The following is a 22791-nucleotide window of genomic DNA, read 5'->3' on the forward strand; positions in this document are numbered from 1 at the left end:
AGTTTGCAAAGCGGTCAAATGTATGTTTAAAAACTTTCTCCCTCGGAACCTCAAACCTCAGTGTTAGGATGACAAAGCATAGTTCTTTTTTCTTTCATCTTCTTCATGAAACATGCATTTTTGTTGGGTAAATCAAGTACTTCTGGTGTCTTCAACAAAACATGAAAAGACGTATCAAGCAGACTAATCTCTCCTTTGATTAATTCATTCAACAGATATTTATGTCTCATTGCAAACTTCAGATGATCTATCTCAGTTGACTCACAGAATCCCAAGACGTAGACGACAAGATAACAGACAAACAGAGTTTCTTCTTCACCAATCAAATTTTCAACAGACTGCGACAGATACCAGTAGCTTTCTTCTTCATCTCGTGAAGATACTTCCCTTAATTACCATTGAAGAAGATCATTAATAATAGAGTTTACTTAAAATATCAAGAATCTTTCTTTAGCAAATTTTGAGAATCTATGTACCGATAACAGTGGAATATTCTCAACAATTTTAAATTTTATTTTCAATCATGTATTTTAATGAAGTTTAAATCTAAACACAATTCATTGTTATTCAAATGATGATTATAAATTCTATTTTAAAATCTAGTGTTATTCAAAGAATGATTTAAATCCAAATTTTAAAATCTAGTGTTATTCAACTTTTAAAGATTTTAAAATTCTTTGTATTTTGGATTGATTTCAAATCATTTTTATGAAGTCTTATGAACAAATGACTGAACTCAAAATCCAATGCATACTGCGGAGATTTTAGAATCCATTAAACTATCTTAAAATTTAAAATATTGATAGATTACAAAACATTAGTTTTTGATTTCAAATTACTAATTGAATGACACCCCTTAAAATTTTAAAATTTGATAGATTATGAAACATTAATAATTGATTTAAATTCACTTCTTGAATAACACCTCTAAAACTCTTTGCCACAAATATATTATTGTTATTACAATAACTGAAGATTTGGCTCTTTTACAAAATGCTGACATGGTAGCCTAACATTGGTCAACGCAACCTACTAACAAAGGTCATAAGATAACCTACTTACATCAAAATTAATATTAATAGAAAAATATTTGCTAATAAAGCGCGAAGGATTAATGCAAGGGTCAACTATGTATCTTGTGTGTTTTCTCTAGAGCCACAACTCGTTGACTCCTTCAGATCCTCCAACAAGTTAGTGGTTAGTGTGTCATTATCCTCTTCAATGATCCTCTCCAACATGTACTCCTCAACCTATAGCAGTCTTTGTGACTTCCTGAAACGTATATTCTCCTGTTCCTTTTTTCAAGGATCATCAATGGCTTTCACGGATGTGAGAGATGGGTCCAAAGGCTTTGTGAAGAGGGTGGCTTCATCTTTCTCCATGAGGAAGAAGAAGAATGCAACAAGTACAGGAGGAGGAAACAATGAACCCAAGTTGCTTCCGAGATCTAAATCAACAGGTTCTACTAACTATGAATCCATGAAGTTAACTTCAGCAAAGAAGATTCAAGATGCTACAATCAAAACAAGGACCAAACCATCATCACCAAGACGGGAAAAAATTGATGATCGTGGTGGTGGTAGGACGAACAAGAGCTTTGCAAAATGGAGAAGCTTTGATGATAGTGATTCTATATGGTTATCTTCAGATTGTGCGTCTCCTACTTCTCTTCTTGAAGAGCGGAGGCTATCTGTTGCGTTTCGTTTCTCGGTTGATGATAGTGTAGTCTCTTGGTTATCAAACCTTGCAAATTCTCTGAATCATCAAGATGCAGCTTCGGCTAAAGACCGTTTTAGAATCCCAAGGAGCAGCAAGGAGAGTGCAGAGAAGAAAGTCAGCTTCTCACAACTTGAATCAGAGAAGCCTTCTTTGGCTCATGAGATAAGTGCAGAGGTGTTGGAATCTAAGAGCATTACTAAAGTTGATGAGCCGCTTTTCTGGCCGTATGAGCAGAGATTTGACTGGACACCAGAGGATATCTTGAAGCATTTCTCAATGTCGCCTCGGAGAAAGAAGTTACTGAACGCCAAAATGTCTTCAGGTAACTCCTCCCCAAGATCCATGAGAGCACAACTTCTCCAGGCAAGAAAAGTAGATCTCAAAGACGGGTGTAAGAAAAAGCTTGTGTTCAATGGTCCTGTAACAAACACATCCAAGAAGATTCCAGAGCTTAAAAGAACATTCAGCCACAAGAAAAATGAGAGCAGCAACAAGAACGAGCCCATCAGGAACTGTGTGAAGAGGAACAAGAGTTTGCCATCACGGTTAAGAAAATCGAGCAAACCATGTTCAAAGGTTGTACCTATAGAAGCTGCTGAAGAAGTGATTATTGCGGAAGAACGAGCCAAAGCGGAAATAACTACTAGAAAGCTGATTAACCGCAGAAGCAAGACAATGTTGGAAGATGATTTTGCATTTTTGAATGATTTCTCAATTGAAAAAGCGGTGGGGCTTGGCGAGTTTAAGGGTAGAGAGGGTATAGATTCAGAGTTTAACTCTGACACTTTCTTGTTTGATGATTCTCTCTGAAACTAAGAGAGATTTATATTTTGGTCCTGATTATATCATTGGCTCTTTATACTGAGTTTAAGATCAAATTCTCATGGAGTATAAAACAACCATCGAGTGTGATAAGTCTTGAGAGTTCAAGAGCTTTGTAGCCTGTTTTTGTTAATGTAATAATGGAGGAAATGTGTGGAATATAGACTAAGACTATAATTAAAAGCCCAAGAAAACATAAGGTAATCAGAAGGATTTCTTGTAAAGTTGAACTTGCACCTTTATATCTTCTACTAATATTCTCCATCAAACTACTTTTGACTCATTTATTCCATTTGTCACATACAAAATCCAAGCTCAGAACAAACCAGACACAAACATTGAGTGGTCAATCATAGTTCTGGATCCTAAACTACCACAATCATAGTAGCTTCCAGAAAGAGCCAAGATTGTGACTAAAGAATATATGAAGCAGAAGACCACACTTGATCATATTATATTATACTATGCCTTGTGTGTGTGTGTGTGTCGTGTCTATATATATATACCTTCTATGCATGGTTTTAACATCCGGCTGCTTTCAAAAATTCATCGTAGGGGCTTGAAGGAGGTAACCGAAACGAATCTTGTTCCACTCCGTGTGAGCAGGATGCGAGCTGGCCTTGAGGTTGGACTGGTGCCAGTGCCTTCTGATCATCTTCATTAGCTTCTTCTGTCTGCAACACACAAAATAAATACCAAAAAGTTGATGGGAGGATAATTAATGTCAACAGAACAGAGAAACAAACTCTCTCTCACCTCCTTGAGAAGAAAGACTTCCTCCTTTTCATCTTCTTCAGAGAAAGTTATAGCTTTGGCTGCTTCGGGTTTGAAACTTCTAAGAACAGACATCTTTTGCTGCTTACCGTTCATAAGTGCTTCACACTGATTCATCATTTGGTCATAAGGTACAGGAAGCGAGGAAACAGGGAGACTTGCAACTTGCCGAGCAGTTTCTGACACCTACACATCACCAATGAAAAGAGGATCACAGAGGAGGCCAATAGATATTAATATGAAGTACTGAGTGTATGTATATTACCGATTCTAACAACTCGTTGACACTCAGAACATCTACAGGGTTAGTGTTTGTGGACAATGATGTTGTGTGCCCAGACTGACTCCCACTAACACCCGGGGAAATGCCTTCCAATGCTACTATTGCTGGAAGCTCAACCTGAATTGATCAATCAACACAGCTGCAATAAGGAACTGATTCCTGAAGTGAGTTCCTAATGAAGACATTGTACCTCTTCAAAAGCTGGAAGTTCTATTTGATTAAGAGGAGAATCAGATCCAGCTGTATCCATGAACAATGGTGCAACAAGAGGGTGTGCATCATCTCGGCAAAAATCTGAGTTAATCTCCTTTCTCAGATTTGATTGCTCCTCCTAAGAGCATTACACATGGAAACATTTTCATAAAAATGTGAAGATTATTGCAAAAAGATGTTCGGAATGCTCAAGAGACTTTTGGATACACTGACCAAACACAGCATTAGGACAATCTCTTCACTGCTAAAAGACTAGGAACTAAACTCATGGTTTCTATTATATTCAACACAGCTTTATCTGCTGATTAAACACAACTTCCACCAAAGAATAATATAACTAAAATGAACGAATGCACCATTTTATCATTTTAAATCTAGGTAAGTACCTCGGATAATGTCGGAAACTTCGATGTAAAATGAGTGATAACGATATCCTTCAGGCGACTATCATTTGCAACAATCACTGACGAGTTGAGAGCATCACTATCATCTGTCTCAGATCCAGAACATACAGCCCGAAGTCTGATATCTCCTTCCAGAACAAGACAAGGATCAACCTATTCAAGAATCAAGACATGATGCAACAGATTTAGAAAAGGGAAAACAAACAGATACCATATTTAACAAAGGCTCACACCATTTGAGCAGTTAAAGATTCTTTGACTATTGGAATTAGCTCAGGTATATTGGAGATCTTGGCACTTAAAATGAGCAAGTATGATGCAAATGTGAAGATCGATCTTCTACGAGAGAGCTGCAAACCTCCTTCAGAATCATACCAGAAACATATGTCAGAGTTGATGCATTATATCAAAGCCAGCAAAGTAGGTAATTTATAAATAGACGGCAAAAGCACTAATCACAGTCTTTTAACTTACCATTTTGATTCAGCGAGAGATTTCTAAGAGAGAATGCTAGCTGAAAACACCACACCAGAGCCATGTGCTTTGATCTCTGCCATTTGCAATCACCAAATCAGATATAATTTTATAAAAATAAGTACATTTTGAATCTGAAAGACTACAATAGAAAGCTGTAAGGTCCTTTTTTAATTTAGCATAAGATGCTTTGACTAACCTTTGCTAGTGAAAACAAAATAGTGGTACTATACGTGCTGGCCATAGCCTCAAAATTCGCAGGGGTATTCCCGGTGGAAGTTGCTTGGATCCATAGGGATGAAAGGAGCATATTCACTTGATTACTACTGAGTCTGAGTGAACATAGCGACTGTAAAAGCATGAAACCACACTGTCGTCAGCTCACTATCAAATACAATAATAAAAGTGACAATTAATATCAAATTTCATACCTTAATGTCACCATCTACATCCTTTAAGCTACTCAAGGATGTGTGGTTTACATCTTTATACTGATCACTGTTTAAGGATTCCTCAACAGCATCTGAGGTTTCCTTATGTTGGTCTGACCAAGGCAAACAAAGAGTTCCAAGAAGCAGAACTGAGAATATACTGTGTGCCACAACTCTAGTTTCACAATCTGTGTGTGACATCGCAAGGAGCAGTTGGTGAAACAAGGCATCTGGAAACACCTGGGGGCAGACCACAGTAAATCCGTTAAGACAGTACAGTCAAATATAAAAAACAAAAGTTGAAGTAAAAAAAAAAATATCCAACTTACTTTCTTGTGGTAAGTAACATTTGGGACCACTGATACTATAAGTGCAGCACGGAGAATGGCTGATGCTGTGGTCCTAGCAACGTATACATTGGTGGATATAGTCTCAAGAACCACCGCCAACATATCAAGAATAGGCCCTGCATCCCCAACCTTAAACCAAAACAAAACAAAAAATTGAACAGTTATGGGGTTGTGTATGAAGAGAAAGCTCTAAAGAAGAGAAAAGATTCCAACTAACCTTTTTTGAGAGCTCCGCAATGCAATTTTCTAAAGCATGCTGAAGCTCAGAGTTCTGCTTCGTTTCATTAGCAGAGAGATCCGATTCAGCTGCATTTTGCAGGCATTTCCGCAAGTGCTTAATCAGCTCAGCTATTACAGCAGTCATCGCTCCTGAAGCCCCCTGCTTAGCATGCACCACAAGGCATGTGGCTACCTTAACCATGTTAACTTGAATACCTTGTTGCTTCGTCACATTCTTATGATCCAAGTGCTTGATCAAAGAAGATACCAACACATGACAGCTCCCTCCTGCTTTAAACACTTCATTAGTCAGTTAAAAATCCGGGAAAGACAGCAAATTAAATATCATCTCTGGTCACCTGATTCTTCCAGACGAGACTGCAGAAACAGTAGAACAGAAGAGGCAACGCTCTTCTGTGGAGACCAGTAATCACCACTGTCAAAAGCATTCAAAAGCGGTTCCAGAACACGACGAACAGTTGTAGTTTCCTTTGCTAACTTGGCTATATTGCAGAGGCAAACCATAGACCAGTATGAAGCGCTCTTCGAATTCTCCCTGAATTGATTAAACTAATAAATCAAATACCAAATACATGATATGCACTTCCAGTGAAAGAAAGTGACAAGCCTTACATGTTTTTCTCCAAGTTATAGTCAGTCACAGGATTAAGTTCGTTTGTATCTTCTTGACCCTTCTCCAAATCCATATAATTCTCAAGAATCACAGAGATAATCTAATTCAAAATGAAAAAAAAGGTTCATAATCTAACTACAGGATGTAATAGACAGACGAAAACTTAAAAAGTGACCGATGACTTACCATATCCAAGTCCATTGATAGTTGGGAATGCTCACCAATGAAAGATACCTAGCAATGACTATTGGTTAGTAACATGTTGAACATATCCATTTTTATAGGATGTGTTAATAAACTATCACCATGATTGCCAAAGCCTGCATTGCTGCAGACCGTAATCGGAGTAATCTTTCATCATCCCCCATTTCTTGAGCAAGTTGACAAAGTTTAGGGATTAGACCTTCTAAGTTGAACATGTGTGAATTCTCAGTCTGTATATATAGACAAATGTGTTACCATCACAAGTATGTAACCATGATGCCTAAAATTATTGATCAAATGTACCTGTAAGGTTATAAAGTCAACAAGGGTATAGCAACCCAAGATCTGAACTTCAACATCTTTTGTTTGCTCCAAAAGAGTTGGGACAATGGTTAGCAAACTACAGGAAAACAAAGGCCTACAAAGAAAGAATAATAAAACTAGTTCTTTTAAGTAACAAGAATATGCCACACACAAACCACGTTTTATCATGAAGAAAGTAATACTACTAACTCACATCTGCTCCTTACATGATGAAAGCAATCTCTTGTAAATGCACAAGACGACTTTAACTGATCCGATATTCCCATTTCGCAATTCTCTGTAACATTTGTGCTCAAGGTACTCATTGATCTGTCAAAAGAAAAAAGGGAAGTAGACTGCAACACATGAGGAGGATAAAATTTTAAATTAAAACAAGAGAGGAAAAAAATGCAAAACACCTTTGGGATTCGTAAAGGATTCCTTGACGCATACTCACAAAGCTTGCCTATTTTTCTATCATTCGGCTCAGCATCCTGCCATATCACAACATGGAAAACAAAACATGTTGAAACTTTTTTTTAAAAAAAACCATTTAATTTTCGAAAGAGTTATGTAAGAAACATGTATATATTCATTAAGAATCTCAAGTAAAAAAATGATATTACGCAATAATGAATATATAATAATCTCCAGCCTAAGTTACTAATAATCAACAAGTATAAAACTTCAACAAGACTAGTACCAAAAACTGGAATCCCTCTAAATAATCACTAAACAGAAACAAAAAGAAGAAGAAAAAATACACTTAAGAATCTAAAATGATCTTCACTAGTACAAAAAAAAAATTTGAAGCTTTAACAAGATTAATTGATACCACTGAACAGAAACGAGAAGAAGAAGAAAAATTACACTTAAAAGAATCTAAATGATCTTCACTAGTACAAAACAAAAATAAAAATTGAAACTTTAATTGATGTAAAAGAGTAGACACCTGATTACGAGGGAAAATATCGGCGAGCATTTGCTTATAGCGTTTAACAGGATGCCTTGACCTAACCCTCAAGGAAGGACAACAGAAGAAACAGATGTTACCACAGGCGGGCAAGACCCGTCTGGACATAACCCCCATTGTCTTCTTCTTCTTCCCTGAATGCAATTCCCATTTGAGTTAAAACTAGAAACCAAAAGAAAGAATAATTCACAAAGACGAGAGAAATCAAGAGAAATGTACCCCCAGCAGCAACCCTAATTCAGTGTGTAGCTCCCGAGATCTCAACCCGGAGCTGAGACGAGAGACGAGAGACGAGAGAGGCAGCTGGGGGCGAAGATAAATGCAATCCCGCTAGCCCTTCTCAGAGGTGGCTTCGCTCTTCTCTCTCTCGTCTTTTATTTCATTATTAAAAAGAAGTTTTTTTAAACTTCTCTTCTCTGTCTTTCCGCCATTAATGTCGGAAAGTTTCCAGTCTTACTTAAATACCCTTTGTAACATCTTGTCTGGATAAGGCAAACAGAGCTTATTTGATCCGGGCCCGGCGATATTACGGTCTTAATTTTGAAGATACAACTATTGGGCCTCACGTATCGGCCCATATAAATCAAATACCGCACAACCGGTGTTTGATGTCGATCGATGTGTTGTGAATGAAAACGGTAATTATTGAAATGACAAACGAAGCCCGTATAGCTCAGTGGTAGAGCGTCAGTCTTGTAAACTGAAGGTCCGTAGTTCGATCCTGCGTGTGGGCACCTTTTTTTCTTCAAGGTTTTAAATTATCCTTTTTGTGTTTCCTCAATAAAATTGAAACATATCTAAGGAAAACCATATGCAACTTATTTCCATTTAGATTGATTTTTTTGGATTCTTTGATCAAAACAAAATATTTCTTGATACTTTCCTTTGATCGTCTGGCGCACACATTTAGGCGACTTTTACCCATAGTGGTTCACCACTCCATTGGGTTTTAGTTTTTTTTTTTTTTTTTGTTAGCTGTCTTTTCTTCAAGAAACTATTTATCAAAACGACTTATAATTTAATATAGTAAACAACAACTTTCGCCCTAATTAGTACATTAATTGTTTGAACATTGATGAAATAGGTGTGTTTGGACCCTGATGAGGACCTCAAGTCAGTAGCTGGACCACAAACTCATGTGATCAACCATACAACCTACATTGGAGCCAGCAGCGGCATAGGTGCATTCAAAGAAGGATATCTTTGCAACCATATGGATTTTGAACGTGAAACCACTTGCTATAGATTCTCAACTCAACCAGAGCACGCGGCGAATTAGTCTCATACCAAAAGGAGTAATGGTTTAGGAGATATGCCAGTTACAAGTCATACTATCTACACTGCATCCGAACTGATTCTATTTAAGGAAAGTAATTCTTTGCTAAAGGAGTGTGCAACTCAATCATTCATTACATATAAGACCACTTGTAGAGTTGTTACCATGCACTAAAAACATCACTGGATCAGTCAGATTCTTCACCATCTCAACTTGTCATTTTTGGAGCCGATTTGCTTTAAATCCCAACGGCTTTATTCCTTCAGTCTTGCAAGTTTGATGTTGATGATCTCGGACAGAACAGGGTGTTGACTGATTCCACAATCAACCACGAAGAAGAACAGCCTGATTCCACAAGCAGTCTCAGCCGCCAATCACTAAGACAAGTGAATCCACACAAGGCTTGATGATCAAGATAACTCAAAGACACAAAGACTTTGAAGAAAAGAAATTGAAAAGTTTATTATTTTTTAGATAAAAGATTCATGCCTTACAATGTGATATCTAATGAGCTTATATACTGCTCAGTACAAAGCGTGAGAGTTCAACAAAAACAGAAAACTTGCTGAAAAATAAGAAAACTAGCCGTTAGGCTTTATATGACAAATATGAAAGAATCTCGGCCAAAGGACGAGCTGCTTGTGTCTGGACAACTTTGGGAAGATCCTAGAAGTCTTTGGGAGCTTCTGGTTGATGAAAAAAATCGCCAAATGATTTGCAAGACTGAAGGGATAGAGCCGTTGGGATTTAAAGCAAATCGGCTCCAAAAAATGGCAAGTTGAGATGGTGAAGAATCTGGCTGATCCAGTGAAGTTTAGTGCATGGTAACAACTCTACAAGTGGTCTTATATGTAATGAATGATTGAGTTGCACACTCCTTAATCAAAGAATTACTTTCCTTAAATAGAACCAGTTCGGATGCAGTGTAGATAGTCTGACTTGTAACTGGCATATCTCCTAAACCATTACTCCTTTTTGTATGAGACCAATTCGCCGCGGGCTATGGTTGAGTTGAGAATCTATATCAAGTGGTTTCACGTTCAAAATCCTCATGGTTGCAAAGATATTCTTCTTTGAATGCACCTATGTCGCTTCTGCCTGCTGGCTCCAATGTAGCTTGTATGGTTGATATCATGAGTTGGTGGTCGAGCTACTGACTTGAGGTCCTCATCAGACCCATACGTTTAACCAATGTGGAGAGCTTACTCCATAGTTTCCAACCATTTACAATCTAGCATATATATACAGCATTTTGGCTATACTCATGGCTAAATCATTGAGATTCGAGAAAGTGAATCCTACGGTTTGTGTCCTATTTAAGATACATTATGGCTATATATTTTCTAACTAACAGGTTGACATGTTGTAACCTGAGTTCATAACATAAAATGGCAATTGCATTGTACATGCATAGAGACATGGAGTCGACGATAACTCGGAAATATGAACACTTTACATCTCCCACGATAAGGTAAAAAGAGAATAAAATTATAAGAAAAATACACAAATCTATTAGATTACTATATTATTTGAAAGTTGAACCACATATGTTCCTTGCTTTAATTGCCTGGTAAAATCAAATCAAATAAATAAATTAATTTCCAATATAAAATCAAAACTATATTATATCTGATTCAGAAAGTAAGAGAGTTGTATCCATTAAAAACCCTCCAAAATTTTCTCTCAACCAATAATAAATATCAACCAAAAAGACAAATCCCTCCCTAATTTTGGCTTACTAATATATCTCTTTGCATCTCTCTGACTTTTTAAACTTCCTCCTAGATTTCTGAATCGTCTTCTCTTCTCAATCTCCAAGAAGCCATGAAAGGGTAAAAAGGATCTTCCCAGAAAACCCTTTCTCAGCTTCTCGGAGCCCTCACCATTCTCCTTTCTTGTTCCACACGAAACCCTACAAAAATCAAAGACATGGATCCAACAGAGCTCAAACGCGTGTTCCAAATGTTCGACAAGAACGGTGACGGTTCCATCACCAATAAAGAGCTGAGCGAGACGCTGCGAACCCTCGGGATCTACATCCCCGACAAGGAGCTGACGCAAATGATCGAGAAGATAGACGTGAACGGCGACGGGTGCGTGGACATAGACGAGTTCAAGGAGCTTTACAAGACGATCATGGAAGGGGAAGAGGAGGAAGAAGAGGACATGAAGGAAGCGTTCAATGTGTTTGATCAGAACGGAGATGGGTTCATAACGGTGGATGAGTTGAAGGCGGTTTTGTCGTCCTTGGGGCTCAAGCAAGGGAAGACGTTAGATGATTGTAAGAAGATGATTATGCAAGTGGATGGAGATGGTGATGGTAGAGTTAACTTCAAGGAGTTTAGACAAATGATGAAAGGAGGTGGTTTTAGCGCTTTGGGCTAATGTTTTTCTTTTCATTATTGTGTTTCTTTCTTCTTCTTGATTTAATTATATTGTTTTAGGGAATGAAAAACACAAGAGAAAAAAAAAAACAAATGTTCTCTATTGTTTCTTCCGGCATTATAGCATTGTCTTCGGAATATGTTACCGTGATAACATGTGTAACAATGTGGATCAAAGACATTTGGTTGTGCTTTAATATTAAGAACATCACAAAATATTAGAGAAAATTCCTTAAAAATATCTCAACTAAATTTTGTTAAGCTTTTTAATACCTAAACTTTTTTGCTATCCATTTTAATAACTCAACTAATGATTTTGCCAATTTTACTACACACATTTTTAAATCTGCGTTCATTTTAATAATCAAACTTTTTTATTTTAATCAAAAAAATATTAATAAGTTTCTAATAAAATCTAAGAAAAAATCTCTAAAATCTACGAAAAAAACTTTTAAATTCTATAAGTTACAGGAAAGAAAGTAACTAAACTATTAAATTAAATTGATACAACGACAAAGCAAAGACACTATGCTTTGTTGGGCTTTAGTATTAAGAATATTAGAAAAAATATTCGGCCCATACCCAGCCTTCAAAGTCAGGTGGTTTAGTTCGGCTTCGCGTATTGAGTAATACGAAACCGGGTTCTATCACCCGGTTGAAACTAATTAGACGCTTACCACCATTCTCACATTTGACTCCCTGACTTCCTGGAGAATTCGTAGCTTTCAAATCGATAAAGGTATCGTCTTTTCTCTTTCGTTTTCTCTGGATCTGTTTATATGTTGAGGTAACTACATTGGGTCGAAATCGCGAATAGTCAATTTACTCAAACCCAATCAGTTTCTCATTTTTGGAGCTCACGAAATTAGCAATCAGTTTTTGATTTTTTGTAAATGAAAATTACAGCTTGTTATTGAGATTTAGGGTTTTCGATATCTAAAAATAGCTTACCTTTTAATCTAAAATCGAGTGACTTGTTGTAATCACGTTTGAGCTTTACTGCAGATTGAATCTTGTTTCTAGACTCTTTAAGTTGTATTCTTTCCTATTAATGTGTTGAAATGATGTCTTATCAACCTTGTTCTGGCTAGTTTAGATCCAAAATCATCTAAGAGGGAACTACCAAACCTTCCCCCCTAGCTAGATATGAATGCTTGTTCTTGTTTAGTTTTGGTTCAGTTCAAGAACTTGTCAATAATTGGTCTGGGAGGTTTCTGATTAGTTACAGTAGTGTTTAGTTTATCATTGCTAATAAAGTTGGAATGATTGTTTTTGATGCAGTGCTTGAAAATGGGAAGAGAAAAGAGTCCTGGCTTGAAGATCCTCTGGGTCTGGACTCTCGGCACTGCTGCCAGTATGACCCTCTTTCTCTCATTCTTATTACCTGTCTTCATATGATCATCTTATTAGATGATCTGTATATTTTGACCAGTCTGTTCTTGTTTGCAGTATTGGTGGCTAGTGTTGTCCGAACAAGAATGCATGACATGGAGTCTATGATGAACCAGGAACAAGCACCCAAACAAACCCACCACATAACTGCAGCTCCTTCGGATGTAACAGTTTTGCCTGACTCAGATCGAGAAATTGCCAAAGAACTCAAATGAACAACAGTCATGGTTCTCTGGTTTTTGTTTTTGTTAGTTCTCTTACTTTTCTGTGGGTTGCGCTAAGATGATGTTTTAATAGTTTTGGTATGTCTACTTTGCAACTATAACTATAAGATTCTAGATGTTACAAGGAGAATAATATGAAAAGTGAATCGACAAAGAATCTTGATGGGAGTGCTTTAGCAGTTTTTTTTGTGTTTTATAGAGAATCGAGCTAGGATTTTGCTTTACTATGTTTTGTTTAAATCAAGGCCACAAAATATGAAAACCCAATTTTAAAGACTATATATAACCTGTAATTTTGCGGGTAATTATATTATATAAAGAAATATATATTACTAGGGGTTGGCTCGCCCTACGGGCGGTTAAGGTTACAACAAAATCATTTTATATCAAATATATTTTAAATTTATAAAACATTTTAAAATTACTTTAAATTGAATATGATAAATATTTGTTTTCTAAGATCTTATTATAAATTTATTAATTTTTTGAAGTTTATATTTATTTGTCAACATTTGACCTTTGTTTATAATTTTTACGTGTTTGAATTTTTATTTGTTATCAACTATATTTTATAAAATTGAACTATTTTATTTTAAGTATTCATTTCAGTTGTATTTTTGATGGAAATATGTTTTCTTTTACATTTGCATGAGATTATATGTGTAGTATTTTAATATATTTTCTTAATTGTGTGTTAAAGTTTTATACGGACTTGTAAACTCAACGGACTTGTGCGGCCTATGCTAGAACCAATGTGACTCTATAACACACGCTTGTTCAAGAAAATAGTGCTATGCGTGAAAATTTCTCCGTATTTATCTTTGTATAGAGTCTTTTAAAGTGCGTAAAAAGCGTTGTGGTGTTATTTTGTTGTTTCTAGAAGTGTTTGTCAATAATGGTAATAGCCTAATAGGTATGGTACTACTTTTTATTGTTTTATTTGTTTGATCTTGTGATTTTTTTGATTGTGCTGAATCTTATTTTGATTTTGTATTAATCACTATTTTCCATCAGTTTTCTTGTTAATTATTTAAAACTTGAAGTTGATGTCCAGAAATGGGAAAATGTAAGTGAGATTGACTTTTTATTTTATTAATGTTAACATGGATTTGATGAGACGGAAAAAATATATTAGCGTAAATGGATTTTTAATTAAAAAAAATTCTATATACTGTTGAAGATATATTTTGAATTATATTATGTATTTTTTTACTAAATTGGTATTTGTTGACTAATATTTTTACCAAACACAAGTTCTATTAAGTATTTTGAGTAAATTTATGGTTTTATTTGTTATATTATTATTTTGAACTGATTTTTGTAAAATATTTATTTTATTATGTATTAATAATTTACTGTGGGCTGCATCATGTTTTTGTTTATTTATCTATGCTTGAACTTGGTATAAAAAAAATTATGTGAGACTCCCTTTTTCATGGGTGTTTGATGACATTTGAAGAAGAATAATGTAAATAGAGTTCTCTTCTTTCTGATTTTGTGAAAAAAATCCTATTTATTCTTGGAATTTATGTATTTTGTATAATATAATATATGTTTAACTAAATTATTATTTTGTTACGAAAATTGTTTAATAAGGTTTTTTTGTTTTTTTTTTGTTTTTTTATCAAACTAACTAAGTTGACTTTAATTATGTCTTTTCACTAAATACTTATTATTTATTTGTTATATCTCGTGGGGAAACAACCAAAAAAAATTCTGATCTTTAGGCCTTTTGGGAGCACACTTAGTGTGGATTTTCTGCTAGTCATGGAACATGTCCGAGCCGTGAAACGTATGAAAATTGTGAACTTAAGTTGGTGCTTTCCCGAGTCAGCAAAGAAAAAACATATCCTTTTTGCAACCGAGAGCAAAAATCATTATACTGTCACAGTTGCACAGCCTACTAAACTATTTGATGCAATTCTAAGTTGCTCTTCTGTGGTTTTCATAATATGTTTTACTTCTACAGTCAAGATAGAGGACTGCAAGAGAAATTAAAGAGGTAAAAACTCAATCAGCAGCATGAATTTGCAATATATAACGATAAGAGAGTAGGAGAAAAAAACAAATGATCACCTGCAATATGATAACGTTGTGCATAATCAAATCAATTTCTGACTTGAATGGTTATAGCATCTTCCTAACTTTGACGTCCTTGTTCATCAGCAAGATCACAGAGACAATACATTGTACCAAATTGAATGAGCTTTGACTGCTCTCCTTGTCTTATTGGAGATGGTTCCAGCACCGCTTTAGTGTTTTTCGCTAATCAGAGTCTTTTCATAACCCCTTTTGCGAGTTTGGCCATATTATATTTAACATTATAAAAGTAAGTGCTCACATTGACCATATTATATTAACTTTATAAAAGTATGCTTTTCTTTTGTTGACGTCCTTTGCTTTGTGTGAACCATCTCCTCTGACCATGAACCATTTTAACCTTCTCAATCCTCTTCTTCCTATGCACTCGACCCCGTATTGCAGAACAGGCTCATCATCCTACTAATTATAACTTCAAACGACGGTCGTTTTGCTGGATCACTGTTCCAAGAACGTATCACAAAAAGGTTATAGATACCCTAACCAATGATTTGAGGGAATATTTGGTGAAACAATGTATAATACGTATATCGTGTCTTACGTTTGCCAACAATCTTCTACTATGGATGCGATCTGAGGATTTAATCTTTCAGGCAAGTCCAACTGTCGGTCCATGAATCCCACAACTCCAACAACCTATTTTAAACTTGATTAGAATCTTTATTATTGTGCTATAATCTCACAAGTTGATAAGGTACCTGGATAGAGCTTAGACGGTCCCATGGAATTAAAGTAGTCATTAGCTCCCATAAGATGATTCCAAAGCTGAGCACATCACACCTGTTACAACAAAAGTATTGAGTTTTTAATCCAAAATTCTAAGATACTGAACAATGTATCACAAGAAAGAGAGTAAGCAAGGGTTAATACGTACTTATCATTCGGAGGTTCACTCCTTAGAACTTCAGGGGCCATCCACTGTGGCTGCACATAGAAAAAATATGAATGATGGTTCGTTACAGAACCGCAAGAATGTTATATCGGTTTATAGAATCAGAGATGGCTTACTGTTCCTTTCCCGGATCTAGTGCTTAAGAATGTTGCGTTCTTCCACTTTGACAGCCCAAAGTCTACAACCTAGGGAATAAGTTTTTTTTTGTAACTTTAGAAGTAAAGAGATCATTTTTACAGGTCGTCAATAGTGCGACATGTAGAGGAAAATTAAGGCATTTAGTTGTTGTACTTGTACCTTTACATTCCAGTTTCTGTCGACGAGAAGATTGGAGATTTCAAGTCCCTGTAAGTAATTCATTCCCCTAGCCAGCAACAACAATGGAGAACCCGTATTCTCTCAGCCTTTCACATGGTTTTGTTCTTTTAATGGAAGATGAAAGTCTTACAACATCAAGGGCCATCCTAAGTTTCTTGTCCTATGGCTGATTCGCGCTATGAAGTATTTTGAATAGACTCCATCTAATCATCACAACCGGAAATAAACAAATTAACACAAGGTGCAAAATAATCTATAACGCATTTCAATAAGGAGCAACACTACTTCCAGATCAAGAGATCAATAATCTCACCTTGGCAGATACTCCATTGATAAGAATTCACTTAAGAGTTGTTACTGATTTCTGAAAGTCTTGTAGATTCAGAGCCCAACGTGCGGATCATCCTGAGTATGCCACAACCATTCTCCAAAGCAAGCTTCAAGATCTGCACCAACCATTAAAGTATTTGCCATGCTAATTAACTATAAGATTTAATCTTTAAATATAGATGTAATTAGTTTTAAAAAAAAGGCAGAACTTACTATTTGTCCGACACAAACTTTCTCTATAATCTGGAGGACAAGAAAGCTATCACCCATTCCTGACAAAAATGAGCACACAAGGTTTATAAGTTATTAATCACTCTCAATCGTGGAATCTGAAATAAACATAAAGCCATAATGATAAGGTAAAGCTAACATAAGGCATTGATCATCAAAAACTTTCAAATTTAAGACAAGAACCTCCTACGACAACTATAAAACATGCAATCAAGGTGATGAAGAAGCTAAAACTTTTCTAAATATCATGGTGTTTGAACAGCAGCAAGACGAACCTCTGCCGTATTTGAGCAGCGGCAAGAAGAATGCATAAACTCACCATAGTTGAAATTGATGGTGTTTGAGCAGCAGCAAGAAGAATGCATAAACTCACCATAGTTGGAATTGATGCTTCACAGAGATTGTTCTTTCAGATTTTGGAGCTGTGAAGCTGTTGGAACTTCAATCGGTCACCTTCGATGATGTTTGGGCCGATTAAATGTGAAAGAGTGGGAGGAGAGGTGGAAACGACGCCAATGCTGGATTAATGTAGTATATTAAGGAAAATCGAAGCCGTTACATAGATGTTGATCGGATTTGGTGAGATCCAAAGGGCTACGGTGACTGAACCCCAAAGGCGATTTGAAAGAAACCCTAAAAAAATCTGGGCCAGCCTGTGTAAAAAAAATCAAACGGAGAAGCCCATTACAATACATCAAGAGAATAGTCTTTAAAGAGCATGCCACGTGTCAGTAAAATCACCATACTAAAAGAGGACGTGGCTGCAGGAGGTGAGAGAAAACTCTCCTTTATATATATAAATTTTTATACTGCTATAATTTTTGAATAATAATTAAAAATTTAAAATTTTAATTTTTAATTTCAAATATTTGGATAATCAAAAATTTTAGTATATATTTTTAGAAGACATATGAGATTTAAAATAGTTCAAAAACATAAACTTTAGTCATTAAAAATCTTTCTCTTACAGAAAAAAAAATATTATAATTAAGGGCTTTTTGCAAAAGTAACTCAAAACTTGAAGTCAAACAGAAAACTAACCTTTTTTTTTGACTCTTTTTTTTTTTGAGATTTTAACCCCACACCTGCATTTTATCTACGAAAATGCCATTAACATTTTGTTTTTTTTCTTCCCGAAAATGGCTTCTTTACTGTCTCAATCTCATCTTCTTCAAGTATTTACAATATTGCCACTGTAATGAATAGTGGCAACAACCTTGTACGAACTGTTTGGAGCTTTTAATGCCCTTTAATGCACGTAAATCTCTTTACACTCTCTCTGTTTCAATTGTTATGAACTAAAAACAACATTTCTTTCACTTTCTCTCTATATTCATCCAAAAAACTCAAGCTTTTGATTCAAAATATGGGCTATGGTTGACAGAGCCATATTTCTTTCGTTTTTACTTACGGTTGCTTTCGTTTGAGGTTCTGGGTGGTTGGAGAAGACCCTGTGTGCAAACGAAGTCATCTCACCTAGTTTAAGGTACGAATTTGAATTTTTTTTCAAGATCTGTTCGCGTAGAAGACTTACTAGTAAGTCATCTGTATGTAGAAGACTTACTGATGAGTCTGCTGGTCAAACGGACGACTTAAATTAAGTCGTCCAGCTTTGTTTGTTAAAAAAAACACTCCAGACGACTTATATATACGTCGTCTACGAGAAACGGGCTAGTTTTGCATTTGACCGAATCGTGTCAGATCTTTGACTATTTCTGGACGACTTATAATTCAGTCGTCTCTGGGAAAGTTAAAATTTTAATATTTTATGAAAACTTGACGACTTACGTGTAAGTCGTCCTAGGTTAGTTTTGTAATTGAAAAATAAAACTTCATAATTTAACTTTAACCAGACGACTTAATATAAAGTCGTCCCTCCAGAAGACTTAATTTAAAGTCGTCCGGGGAAAGCAAAGTCGTCCAGAATTTTTCCCAATTTTCTGGTCAAACCTTGCTTATCCCGGACGACCTTAAATTAAGTCGTTTAGCTGGACGACTTTCATCTAAGTCGTCTGGAGAAAGTTAAATTTCAAGTTTTATTTTTCAATTACAAAACTAACCTTAGGACGACTTACACGTAAGTCGTCAAGTTTTCATAAAATATTGAAATTTTAACTTTCCCAGAGACGACTGAATTATAAGTCGTCCAGAAATAGTCAAAGATCTGACACGATTCGGTCAAATGCAAAACTAGCCCGTTTCTCGTAGACGACTTATATATAAGTCGTCTGAAGTTTTTTTTTTAACAAACAAAGCCGGACGACTTAGAATTAAGTCGTCCCTTTTAATTTTCAATTGCAAAAGTGACCTCTTTAGACGACTTACCTTTAAGTCTTCTGGACGACTTAATGCTAAGTCGTCTGCGGCAATGTTTATTGAACTTCTTCATTTTCTCTATGTTTACTAATGTGTTTTATTTTGAATATTTGCAGATGATTTTTCAGTTACATGCAGTGTATGGAGAATGGTTGTTGAGAGATTTCCGTTGGGATTTTGTGGTTGATGATCTCAAAGGAGCAAGATTGTTTTTATTGAATGAAGATTCAACACATGCTGAACTTGTTGCAATGGCTCAAGAAGATTATAACCTGGACATGAGAACAGTGAGTGTGGAGATTAGCTACTCATTACCAGCAGAAATGATGATGGCTCCAGGCAGTCTTCCCATTCATGTTACAAGTGATAGACAAGTTCGAAACTTGCTGGAGATACTCAAAACCCATAGAGTATGTCTTTGTGTATCAAGCCGCAGCAAGGTCGAAACGGTTTCAGAGAAAAGGGATATTGATGAAGCTGGTGAATGGGAAAAAGATGTTGGTGATAATGATGAAGCTGGTGAATGGGAAGAAGATGTTGGTGGTGATGATGAAGATGTTGGTGATAATGAGTTTGTTGAAGATGAAAATCAAGATGGGGAGGAGGAAAATGGGGAGGAGGATGCTGATAATTCTATTGTTGGTGAAACGGATCAGAATGGTGGGGATTACAGTCTTTATGGAAAGGTTCCAGATGAGGACGAGGAAGATGATGATAATATTTGTTTTGAAGAAATCCAAAAGGCATATGCTAAGACAAATGCTATTGAAGGAGGAAAATCGAATGGTACCATCTATGTCAACCAGAGTTTTGTTAGCAAGGGTGCACTGCTTTCAGAGCTGCGGTTGGCAGCAGTGAGGGGTAAGTTTTCTTTCAGATTATACAAATCAACGAAAACTCTCGTTGTGGCAACATGTCCGGTTAGCTATTGTGGATGGAAGGTCAGAGCGAGTGTCAAACATGGGACAAACACGTTTTGGGTAACAAAGTATGTGGAAAAACATTTATGCTCAGCGGGAGACCGAATCGCTCAGCGGAGACACTGTACTCCGAAGTATGTAGGTAGTCTTTTCATTGATCGTGTTGGAATCATTGATGGGATAACTCCGCAGCATATCACTGATGCAATGAGGAACATGTTTGGCATGGCGCTTGATTACACCACTTCATACAGAGCACTGTTATATGCACAAAGATTGGTGAGAGGATCAGCAGAAGAAGGGTATTCGCGTCTGGCATCATATCTCGAGCAAATCTCCATTGCAAATCCTGATTCTATCACGGCGATAGAACTTGATTCTATGAAAAGATTTAAGTATCTATTTCTCTCTTTTGGAGCTTCTATCAAAGGTTTTAAGTATCAGAGAAGGGTCATTGTGGTGGATGGAACTCACCTAAGTGGAAAGTATGGAGGAACTATGTTAGTTGCAGCCGCACAAGATGGCAATTTTCAGATATTCCCATTGGCTTTTGGGATCGTGGATGAGGAAGATATACCTTCTTGGGAATGGTTTTTCACAAAATTGGCTAGTTGTATATCTCATGACAAGCCTCTGGTGATAGTCTCCGACCGGCACAAGGCCATTAAAAGTGCGTGTGATAAGGTGTTTCCTTGGGCAACCCGAGGAATATGTTATTATCACCTTCAAGATAACATTGTCAAAAAGTTTAAAGGGAAACATCTCATGTACTTGGTGAAAGGGGCTGCTTATGCTCACACGGTTTACGATTTTGACCGGTACATGGCTGAGATACGGAGTGCAAACCCGGAACTTGCAACGTATTTGGAGAAAGCCGACGTCAGGCTATGGTCAAGGGTTTATTGTAAGGGGAACAGGTTCAACATAAAAACAAGCAACATTGCTGAATCTATTAATTCCGCACTGAAGCGAGCAAGAGGATTTCCGATTACGTTCCTGCTGGAGTTCATAAGGCAGAAGTTAGGAAAATGGTATTGGAAAAGGAGACAAGATGCTTTGAGTCTCACAACTGAACATAGCCGGGCTGTTGAATACTTGCTTGCTGTTCGAGAAGAGATAGCGGGTATGATGACGGTCGAACCAATTGATGGATGGCATTTCTTTGTCAAAGGTGGCAAAATGGACTGTGTGGTTGATTTGGAACATGCAAAGTGTGATTGTGGTGTCTATGGAGTGGAGAAAATACCTTGCTCTCATGCTATAGCTGCTGGAATACATGCTGGTTTGCATATCTCCACACTTGTATGTCCACTGTACTCAAAGAATTATCTGTATGCAGGATACTCAGAGAATATATATCCTATCGTGTCACAACATATTGAGGAACGAGAATGCTTTCCTCCAGAACTAAAGCGTGGTCGGGGGAGACCGAAGAAATCAAGATGGCAATCTTGGTTGGAGCTATCTAGGATGAGAGGACACAAACCCAGGAAGAAACACAGGGCACGGAGATGCTCAAACTGCAAGGAAACTGGCCATACGAAACCACAATGTACACAACCAGTTGACTAGTTGTCCAGACGACCTAAATTTAAGTCGTCCCGTCTTGATTACCCGTCCAGACGACTAAATATTTAGTCGTCCAGTGTATTTTATTTTTAGACGACCTTCTACTAAGTCGTCCAGTGTATTTTATTTTTAGACGACCTTCTACTATCCCTTCAAGTGTATTTTATTTTTAGACGACCTTCTACTAAGTCGTCCAGTGTATTTTATTTTTAGACGACCTTCTACTATCCCTTCAAGTCGTCCAAACCTTCTAGACGACTTATTTGTAAGTCGTCCAGTTGGAAAACCTTCCAGACGACTTATAATAAGTCGTCCAAACCTTCTAGACGTCCAGTTGGAAAACCTTCCAGACGACTTATTTGTAAGTCGTCCAGTTGGAAAACCTTCCAGACGACTTATTTCTTCCAGACAACTTATATCATGTTCAAATACAAAAATCATGTTAAAAAATCATGTTCAAATACAAAAATCATGTTCAAAAATCATGTTCAAATACAAAAATCATGTTAAAAAATCATGTTCAAATACAAAAATCATGTTAAAAAATCATGTTCAAATACAAATCTAATCATACATGCCCACGAACTTATCACCATCCACATTTTCTTTCAGATGCTGACCATCTGGAGAAAAGGCTCCATTATCGCATCCCATGCGTCTGGTACACTAGATGAAGGTATGCTGTCCCAGACGACTATGTGCCTCTTAGGGATCGATATCCAAATAGCAACCCAATGCTTGTCGTCCAAGTTCACTGGCGCATAGATATCATCAATGTCCTCCCCCCACTTCTTGTTTGATTGGCAAAATGAAGGTATTGATCCGTCATAAAAATACGACGCCCCACCAGGTAGAACTCTTCCTAAACCTTTGTGATCAGGTTCCGATGTTTTGAAGAGCTGATACTGCTCTCTCCAAGACTGAGAAAAGTTGTGATCCAGGAAGCACATTCGCTCGCTCCTGAAAGCTTGTGGGTTCTCCTGATACCTCTGCCTTAGCACATTAATCCAAGCATCTATATGCTGCATATTAAATA

General features: G+C 36.6%; 4 protein-coding genes, 1 long non-coding RNA gene and 1 other non-coding gene across 9 annotated transcripts; 4 read left to right on the forward strand and 2 right to left on the reverse strand.

Moving 5' to 3' along the window:
- The first annotated feature begins 1281 nt into the window (after positions 1-1281).
- LOC111213897 lies at positions 1282-2584 on the forward strand. Its single transcript, XM_022715733.2, has one exon. It carries the CDS (start codon positions 1315-1317, stop codon positions 2527-2529), a length of 1215 nt encoding a protein of 404 aa, XP_022571454.2. The 5' UTR covers positions 1282-1314; the 3' UTR covers positions 2530-2584.
- A 214-nt stretch (positions 2585-2798) lies between these two features.
- Positions 2799-8246, reverse strand: LOC106365695 (protein SEMI-ROLLED LEAF 2-like). 3 transcript variants are annotated; one of them, XM_013805169.3, is made up of 20 exons: positions 8023-8246; positions 7783-7937; positions 7250-7324; positions 7045-7160; positions 6831-6945; positions 6629-6757; positions 6510-6557; positions 6323-6423; positions 6049-6245; positions 5688-5977; positions 5450-5599; positions 5121-5360; positions 4889-5038; positions 4690-4765; positions 4449-4576; positions 4198-4368; positions 3789-3929; positions 3581-3715; positions 3298-3501; positions 2799-3215 (listed from the first exon to the last, which is right to left on the reverse strand). In XM_013805169.3, the coding sequence occupies exons 2-20, from the start codon at positions 7918-7920 to the stop codon at positions 3063-3065; spliced, it is 2757 nt and encodes a 918-aa protein (XP_013660623.2). In that variant the 5' UTR covers positions 7921-7937; positions 8023-8246; the 3' UTR covers positions 2799-3062. The 3 variants fall into 3 exon arrangements, with proteins under 3 accessions (XP_013660623.2, XP_013660621.2, XP_013660624.2); XM_013805167.3 differs by having other exon boundaries at positions 5688-5980; XM_013805170.3 differs by lacking the exons at positions 7783-7937; positions 8023-8246 and having other exon boundaries at positions 5688-5980; positions 7058-7160.
- A 219-nt stretch (positions 8247-8465) lies between these two features.
- TRNAT-UGU lies at positions 8466-8537 on the forward strand. Its single transcript has one exon. It is a non-coding gene; the product is annotated as a tRNA-Thr (tRNA).
- Positions 8538-10831: 2294 nt separating this feature from the next.
- On the forward strand, positions 10832-11656 carry LOC106363935 (calmodulin-like protein 7). The gene has a single exon (XM_013803591.3). The coding sequence runs from the start codon at positions 11009-11011 to the stop codon at positions 11462-11464; it is 456 nt and encodes a 151-aa protein (XP_013659045.2). The 5' UTR covers positions 10832-11008; the 3' UTR covers positions 11465-11656.
- A 410-nt stretch (positions 11657-12066) lies between these two features.
- On the forward strand, positions 12067-13247 carry LOC125575034. 2 transcript variants are annotated; one of them, XM_048765607.1, is made up of 3 exons: positions 12067-12202; positions 12745-12817; positions 12913-13247. In XM_048765607.1, the coding sequence occupies exons 2-3, from the start codon at positions 12754-12756 to the stop codon at positions 13068-13070; spliced, it is 222 nt and encodes a 73-aa protein (XP_048621564.1). In that variant the 5' UTR covers positions 12067-12202; positions 12745-12753; the 3' UTR covers positions 13071-13247. The 2 variants fall into 2 exon arrangements, with proteins under 2 accessions (XP_048621564.1, XP_048621565.1); XM_048765608.1 differs by having other exon boundaries at positions 12202-12250.
- A 1370-nt stretch (positions 13248-14617) lies between these two features.
- LOC125591406 lies at positions 14618-16417 on the reverse strand. Its single transcript, XR_007327403.1, has 2 exons — positions 16188-16417; positions 14618-16103 (listed from the first exon to the last, which is right to left on the reverse strand). It is a non-coding gene; the product is annotated as an uncharacterized LOC125591406 (long non-coding RNA).
- Positions 16418-22791: the final 6374 nt, after the last annotated feature.

The sequence above is a fragment of the Brassica napus genome, chromosome C8 (genome assembly GCF_020379485.1).
Source record: "Brassica napus cultivar Da-Ae chromosome C8, Da-Ae, whole genome shotgun sequence".
NCBI lineage: Eukaryota > Viridiplantae > Streptophyta > Magnoliopsida > Brassicales > Brassicaceae > Brassica > Brassica napus.

Coding starts and splice junctions, on each gene's coding strand:
- LOC111213897 (XM_022715733.2), top strand. CDS start 1,315: ATGGCTTTCACGGATGTGAGAGATGGGTCCAAAGGCTTTGTGAAGAGG.
- LOC106365695 (XM_013805167.3), bottom strand. CDS start 7,920: ATGGGGGTTATGTCCAGACGGGTCTTGCCCGCCTGTGGTAACATCTGT. Junction 5,600..5,687: donor TTGCGGAGCTCTCAAAAAAG/GTTAGTTGGAAT, acceptor TTTTGGTTTAAG/GTTGGGGATGCAGGGCCTAT. Junction 5,039..5,120: donor ATGTAGATGGTGACATTAAG/GTATGAAATTTG, acceptor ATGCTTTTACAG/TCGCTATGTTCACTCAGACT.
- LOC106363935 (XM_013803591.3), top strand. CDS start 11,009: ATGGATCCAACAGAGCTCAAACGCGTGTTCCAAATGTTCGACAAGAAC.
- LOC125575034 (XM_048765607.1), top strand. CDS start 12,754: ATGGGAAGAGAAAAGAGTCCTGGCTTGAAGATCCTCTGGGTCTGGACT. Junction 12,818..12,912: donor GACTCTCGGCACTGCTGCCA/GTATGACCCTCT, acceptor TCTTGTTTGCAG/TATTGGTGGCTAGTGTTGTC.